Raw genomic sequence first — 8172 nt, forward strand, 5'->3', positions numbered from 1 at the left:
ATGACTTTAATTTAGAGAAGGTATCTCCGTCGTTGCCCTACGACAAGTTTTGGCTGTCGATGCGACCAATTCTCGCAGTGAACCGTTAATTGTTAGCCTTGCTTCGCGGTCACGGGACTCATGCTATGTTCTGATGAAATGGAGGTTGACTCATTCATCACTCAGATGTCGCTCTTCCAAATGATGAGATCTGCTTTTCGCCGTCTTCCTGGAGGCATCTTTTCTCCGCTTCGTCCACGCTGCTAGATGAAACTCACAAGGTTGATGACGATCAAGGCTCGTCTTCCGACAAATGACTTTCCAGCCCGATTCCGGCACTGTCGAGATCGTCAACGGATTCAACCACGAAGTCCGCGAGACTGAGGTCTCCAAGGCGGGACGGGACGAATGTCCTTCATAAACGCACACGAGGACCGGGGCCGAGAGGCTACGTGCCCAATACGAACCCCGAAGTATGTGCTGTGATGACGAGCTAGGACGAGGTTCTCCGCGATCACAACGAGACTTCCTGTCTAGACAGCAATTAATAGGATTTTCGCCAACAGACCGTCCCATTCTCTCTCTGTGTTGGCCAGTGCGTGTAATCCCGCGACGTGCGTGACGATATTTGAGCTCCGAGGCTCGACGTGTGTGGGTGATGAGCGTGTGGTCTGTCGACTTGAGCCCGTGGAGGCCGAGGAGAATGTATGTATCATGAGGGTATCCACAACTTTTGGTGACAAAAAGCGTCTTGAATCGAGACACTGGTGAGTTGTAAAGACATAACAATGAACGAAGCCGGAGATGCGTCGGTTGTCCATAGGTAATTGAATACCGCACCCAACCCAGCCGGTCCCTTTTTCGACGTGAGATTTTCTAAAGAGAACAGCTTTTGGAAGATGGACAATCTTGAGCCGGATACCAGCACCAGACAGAAAATAGCAGCCAACGCCGGATTCCAAGACATCCTCTCCATGGGCTGTAGATCAATCTCGTTGGTATTCTCGAACTGAAAACGACGAGGGCGTCAGTTCGTACTCGTCGTCATTCTCTCTGGCGTTTTTGTCAACGTCCCTGACACCATGACTGGATTCGTTGAAATGTCATACTTCATGCTGTCCTTACGGCACTCACTTCTCACAGGTGATATGGCACATATACTGAGGGAAGTGAAGCTCTCCGGTGACCGACGATGATGAGTTTGAATGCGAGCTACGACGCTAAGCCCGTGGATGCCAGACCTTCTTGATGGGTGAGCTCAGAATATGTAAGAATAATGGTTCGGATAAAACCATTGGCTTTCATTGAGAAGGCTTCATAGAGCCCCCGAGACCAAGATTTATTCTGGCGTCTATAAGGCTGACCTGTTTGATATATTCAAGCGGCTTTCCACTTCGTTCATCGTCTGCTGGAGATACAGGGAGCATCCATACCGAAGGCGCCCTTCCCTGATCACGTCTTCACTCGGGTTCACATGTGGAGTCATCGAGGAAACGTGTGAGATGTCGTGTTGCGGACATGGAATCGCAGTCATCGAAACTATTCATGAGTTCGAGGGATTTCAAGCATACCAGTTTTGACCAGAGAAATCAGAGAGAAGTTGGAGAACCAACACAACATATGAACTCAAGTCTAAGAGGGCGACTACATTGTGCGTAAGACACTTTGTATTTCGAGTTTAGGGATAAATGTAAAACGAATCCAAAATTTCAAGAAAGGAGGCTTCCTGGGAATTCGTCACCCAAAACGTCATCGGCGTCCTGGATTCTGAATGGGGGCCATCCCGATGTGTGGCAAGATGCCAACTTCTCGGTCTCCAGGCACTCTTGGGTACGTAAGATAATAGACGCTATTTGAATATTAGGGGATTGATGATTGGACTATAAACACATCCCTTCAGCAAGTCCCAGCCAGCCTTTGCCATTCAGAGATCTGCGTAAGATACCTATGATTCGAACATGACACCAGACTCATAGAGTATACACTGGATGATTTTAATAACAAACCAGGTTGTACATCAGCTATATAAAAACGTTAGCTTATAGCAAAAAGTTGCATACATTTCCAACTCAGTAGAATCAACTACGTAAAACAGACTTCTGGTACTCTAATGACATTGGCATCTTAAAACGTTACAAGATCGCTAAACCACACGATAAGGCAAACTTGGTCAAGAAAACTTCACGGAGAACGTTCTTCAAAAAAGGCATGAAGACAACGACTGAATGAAAACATCGTGAGGTGACGTCTTGGTGTTGATGGTGGTGGTGCAGTGACCTTCCATAAGGTAACCCCGCGGTGGGTCCTCAGAGCTCACTAGCGCAAACACACTCGACCAATCAAAACCAGGGTACCCCCACTTCAATGAACTTCCTTTGATGACCGAGAACCACCACGAACCTCAGTGAGAAGGACGCTCACTCACCAATCATCCCTCTCAGCCTTACAAAACCGAACGATATTTTCGAACACACGAAAACAGGAGCTCGTACGAGCCTCGTATCTCACTGAAACCTCCAAAAACATAAACACTCCGCGCCCCTCGCGGCCGAGAAATGAGACCCCGCATCAAACCTCTCAACCGCCGTCCCAAAGTCACCTTCACCAAGCGCGCATCAGAAATGGCCGCGGCCCAGCAACAACAGCAACAACCACCACCCCCGCCGGCGGCGCAACGCCCGGGAGGCGAAAATGACAACCCGGACGAAGACGACAACTTCGTCGACTACTCCAGCGACTCGACGACCGACCTCGCCGCGGCCACCCGGCCCCCGCACCCCGCCGTGCCGTCCCTCTTCACGGCCCCCTCCCCGCCCGTCCGCGACGCCCTCGCGACCGCCACCTCCAGGACCCAGGACGACACCGTGCAGCAGTGCGTGCCGCTGCTGGCCGCCACGGACCCGGACGTCGCCCACAACGCCCGCGGCGTCCCCGCCCTCCTCCGCGACAACCACGTCAGGTTCCTCCAGAAGCAGCTCGGCCGCTTCCCGGCCCCCTACGTCGCCGCCGACGCCAGCCGGCCCTGGTTCCTCTACTGGTCCCTCAACGCCCTGGCCCTCCTCGGCTTCGACACCGCCGTCTACCGCGACGACCTCGTCAGGACGGTGCGCACCATGCAGAACCCCTCCGGCGGCGTCGGCGGCGGCCACGGGCAGAACTCCCACCTGGCCACCACGTACGCCGTCGTGCTCGCCCTCGCCATCGTCGGTGGGGAGGACGCCTACGAGGTCATCGACAGGAAGGCCATGTGGAGATGGATCTGCTCTCTCAAGCAGCCCGACGGCGGCATACAGATGACGCTGGGCGGAGAGGTGGATGTCAGGTAGACCTTTCTCTCTCTCTCTCGTTCTCACCACTCTACTTCCCCTGCGACCGTCTGACTCGAGCGATTTAGGGGAGCATACTGCGCAGCCGTCATCGTCACCCTCCTGAACCTCCCTCTAGAACTATCTACAGACTCGCCGGCGTGGACGCCTGAGCGGCCCACGATTTGGACCGGATTGGCGGATTATGTACGCAGATGTAAGTCATGCCTTAGCCCCGGCTGCCTCTCTCTCTCGTTCCTCCCCGGGAGCTCACACACACACGCCCCCCAATAAGGCCAAACGTTCGAGGGCGGGATATCGGGAAAACCGGATGGTGAAGCGCATGGCGCCTACGCGTTTTGCGCTCTGGGCTGCCTCTCGATTCTGGATACTCCGCATCGCATCATTCCAAAGTACGTAGTTCTTTCGCTTTCGCAGTGGTTTCCCCCCCCCTCCTCCTCCTCCTCCCCCTTTCGCTCCGTCGCCCCCCCTTTTTGAATGAGGGGTCGACATTGATATGCATCGAATTCGAACTGACTCTCGCCGCGTCCCCGTGACAGATACCTTGACGTGCCACGACTCATCTCTTGGCTCTCGTCACGGCAGTACGCTCCGGAGGGTGGCTTCAGCGGGCGCACGAACAAGCTCGTCGACGGCTGCTACAGCCACTGGGTCGGTGGGTGCTGGCCACTGATCGACGCCGTTCTGAAGGGTGCGAGCGAGCTCGACGAGCAGCAGGAGGACCAGGATCGGCCGAGGTCTGCTGCTCCGCACCACGGCAGCCTGTACAGTCGAGAAGGACTGATCCGGTACATCCTGTGCTGCGGACAGGACCGGTCCAAACGCGGCGGCCTCCGTGATAAACCGAGCAGGTGAGTGTCGACCCGACCATGCGTCCCCAATCTCTCTGTATGAATAGGAAAATCTGACACTTGGGATGGCAGGCCGTCCGACGCGTACCACACCTGCTACGTGCTCTCCGGACTGAGCTCGGCACAGCACCAGTGGGATCTCACATATGTCAACGAAGACGAGACGATCCTCCCGGAGCCGAAATGGGTGGTGTCGCCGTGTGCCGAGGAGGGCGCGCAAATATTCGACGAGGAGGACCGCGTCGGGACGATCCACCCCGTCTACACCATCCCCCAAGAGAGCGTCGACGACATGAAGGCGTATTTCGCGGCCAAACAGGGCTTCTGAAATTGTACCGCCACCAGGCCGCCGCAGAGGCGACCGCCCCCCCTCTATGTATGAAAAGGAGGAAGGATTGCGATGCAGTCGACTCTTGTGTCACGTGGGCTTTTGGTGAAAATGGGCTTTTGGGGGATATACTCCGTGAACGTCGACGCGCCTACCGACGGCCGCGACCAACAGGAGGGTATAAGGGGGGTGGAAGAATTGCGGGATGAACACGACGGAGCCTGCAGCTTCGAGGCCCGGCGCAAGAGATCTCGGACAGGGATCGTACGTGAAACTTTGGACAACTCATCACTGCAATATGGCGACGCAGGAGACTTTGTGGTCGTACATGTCAAGGTCTGGGCTGGGCCTCCCAAAGGGTCGAGTTGCATGGTAAAGTCCGCGCGCGAGCTGCAGCGCTCGAATCGACATACAATGGCGGGCTGGAGGAGGACGAACAGTCTGGTAATGGCAGGTAATACAACGCAGCAACGATATCTGGCCTTGTAAGAAGCCGTCGGCCAAATTGATCGGTCGGCGTCATGTACCATCCATGGGATGCCCACCTCTTTGACTCCCGTCCCGCGTTCTCAACGGTCAACGTGGAGGAAACAGTCTTTCCGCTGCTTCTCCTGACTCTCAGCGCCACGGCGTGGTGGCGGCGAATGCACATCATACCTAGGCCGGGCCAATCTGGCGGCTTCCGCCCCTGCAACACGCCACTTTGATGCCTCTGCCGTGCGCATCTCGCGTGTGGCAGCCCGCCCAGATGTGCCTGTACGAATGCTAGACGGCGGGCTGGAGACGACGACCTGGATGCTTGTCTTGGAGGCGGCTGGCAGATTTGAGACATCAGGCAGAGGCAGGCTGAGAAGTCAGAGACATCTGCTGCGAGCGTGGTGGATGATCCCGGTAGACTGACCTTACCCATGGCTCCCACGCGGTGTTCGATTGGCGCATCTCGCCTTGCAGGAGCGCGCAGGGCCTGGGCGCAGATGTCTTTGCTGTCATACATATACAAGACGCCTCCGTTAGTGGCATTGATATCAAAAAGACCCGGGAGTGGTGTTGTGGCCGGCAGAACTGGCCGCTCTGTGTCTCGAGGAGACATGAGTTTTCCCACTTGTTATTGAGGAGGACGCGTCGTCGGACGATAAAGGTGGCGGGAAAAGAGAGGTTCAGATTGGATTCCGTCAGATTGGTCTCGACGGTGAGCGGCATACTGTCGGTGGTTCAAGGCCCTTCTGCGTAGCGTGAACACGCCCGCAGAGAAGTGCAAAGAAGCCAGCCCAGGCCAGATGCTGCTGGCGTGGCGTGGCGTGGCTGCTGCAGTCGGAACGGTAGAACGGCGGTCTGGTCTGCGGTGCGACCTTAGTCCCGGCGTGGAAGCTCGTTCGAGAGACGTCGTCCTCTCTTCATGTGCATGTTGACGATGAACCCCCCATCTCACAGGCCACAGCCCTTCAGCTGTATCCAATGACAGATGGACCAACTGGACGTCTGAGAGAAATGACGTTGGAAAAAGGCCAAATATGCTTGTTTCTTCTGGCGGGGTATGGTAGAGGCTGGCGAGGAGAGGTCCCTGATGTCTCGCCCCTCACACCCCTCATGAACAGCAACCCCGGCAGGCCAGCTATTCGAACGGGGTACTGAGTACAGAGCATGGTACACGAAAGGGACACCAGCGTAATCATGAACTTGTATTCCCGAGCCACCGGATCCCGCAGGCGGTGGTGACAACAACCCGACGGTGGGTATTAGACTCGAGTGAGGATGGAGACTGTGCGACGGCCGACGACGGACAGACGGTGAGAGGAGTCACGAGGTCATCGAGAGGCCTCACTCGGCCGTGGCCCGTGGGAAGCCGGGCATGATGGGAGAGAGAGGTCGAAAATGGTGGGGGTTCGTCGTCGTGTTGGCAGGGCTGGCGAGGATAAGGTGCAGAGAAAAGATGGCTCGGAAGAAGTTCCGGACGCAATGAGGGTATCCCCAGTGCCATGTTCCCTGTCGGATATCCATTTTGGTATGTCTCGGCCGTCTTCCAGGAGGGGTCGTTGAATCACCGGACGATGGATGACGGGGCTGATGGATGTCATTGTGCTTAACGACAACCGGGGGCGAAGAAGGCAGCAGAGTTTCGATGCGATGGTGTATTTTTCTGCGGTAATTTGAGGCAAGAAATAGTGCCGTTTCTCATTTGCTGAAAAGGATAGCAATGTGTCATGGAAAAATAAGGACGACATGTCGCCAGCCGTCGGGTGCAAGTCACGTCACCTCCAGCCACCGACGAAGACAGTGAGCACCAGCTGTAGCTGTGAGTTGTAAGCTGGAGCTGGAGCTTTGAGGCCGGCACCGATTTGAGGGGTTCACTTGTGTTGTGGAGACGGTGGAGCGCCAGGCCGGCCGTGGGAGGGGCGGTCGATGGAGAGTGGAGACGTGGATGGAAAACGCAGGCAGGGTTCTGGAAGGTGCAATTGGCGAATCAGAGCGCAGAGCGGTGTCTACGGCGGCGCTGCGAGCTGGAAGGAGCTGGCCAGCTCTTGTAAGGTTCAGGTAGCTTCCCTCTTGTAGGTCATGAGCAGTGACTGCCATTTTTCCTCTTACGAGAAGGTGCGATCAAATTATTCATAGAGCTATTAGCGCCTTCCATTTTATTTTCCAGATGTACTCTGTATTCGGCAGGAAAGCACGGGCGATTCGCCGAGGTGGTTGACGTGCCAATAGAATTAGGTTACTCCGTACCGCCTGCCCGAATGCCCGTCAGCTTTAAGCGGCAGGAAGAGAGAAAGGAAGGAACGGTTCGCCTGCGGCAATCTGAATGCGCCTGCCTCACATTGCATCAGTAGCACATCTCGACTCTGTACCAGAGATTGAGGTGGACTTCACACGATGCAGATGAATGATGTATTGGTAAGGTACGGAGGGCCTGTTGCCTCGCTGCTCCATCAGAAATCATGAGCTACATCTACCTACCTTAGGTACATCTTCAAACTGGACATTACCTCAGCGGTCAAAGTACATCATGGCCGACGTGGTTTCCTGATTTTCTCATTTCTACCTCACCTAGATTGGATACCTTCCTTACCTTTGCAATTTCAACGTCCACCTCCAGCGGCATTGCCAACTCATCATTGCATGGACTGCGTCTGCGTCTGCGTCTGCGTCCTCAGGCCCTGCCTGCCTGCGCCTGCGCTTCTTTGCCTAGTTCTGCCTTTTTGGCGCGCGCGCACCAGTTGCAACTTGCAGCGCTGCATCTGGCTACTCCTCCTCTTGCTTGCTGCTAATGATGCAGCACCACCAGAATTCCCTGTCAAGTACAGTGTATCCCTGCTCCGAATCTATTGTGCAGAGATACATCTCTCTTCCCCACTTTCTCCCCACGCCCTCTCAGCGTCCTCACACCTCGCAACCACAAACCACCACCACAACACCTTCACCACACCTCACAGGCTCACCTTGACCTCACTGCTCTCTTTCTCTCGTCCATACAGGCCGTCGTCTTCGTTCGCCGTCGCGATCCTCACCAGCATTCCCGCACACACCTCTCGGACCTGTCGCCGTCGTCCGTTTCCGGCCACCCAACGGTCTGCCTTTGCGTGGCCGGTGGCTTTTGACCTCTTTTCTCGGCCCATTTACACTCGCCCTCCGTATCGTCGTCCAACCTCTTCAACTACGGATACTTCACCGCAGGAGAGGACCCTTTGGCCTG

At 55.6% G+C, this 8172-nt stretch overlaps 1 protein-coding gene across 1 annotated transcript; it reads left to right on the plus strand.

Moving 5' to 3' along the window:
• Positions 1 to 2534: 2534 nt before the first annotated feature.
• On the plus strand, positions 2535 to 4484 carry CkaCkLH20_06140 (farnesyltransferase beta subunit ram1; the record flags this gene model as incomplete). The annotated part of the gene is made up of 5 exons (XM_038888857.1): positions 2535 to 3301; positions 3374 to 3501; positions 3580 to 3697; positions 3845 to 4156; positions 4229 to 4484. The coding sequence occupies 5 exons, from the start codon at positions 2535 to 2537 to the stop codon at positions 4482 to 4484; spliced, it is 1581 nt and encodes a 526-aa protein (XP_038745658.1).
• Positions 4485 to 8172: the final 3688 nt, after the last annotated feature.

This window comes from Colletotrichum karsti (genome assembly GCF_011947395.1).
Source record: "Colletotrichum karsti strain CkLH20 chromosome Unknown Scaffold18, whole genome shotgun sequence".
Taxonomy (NCBI): domain Eukaryota; kingdom Fungi; phylum Ascomycota; class Sordariomycetes; order Glomerellales; family Glomerellaceae; genus Colletotrichum; species Colletotrichum karsti.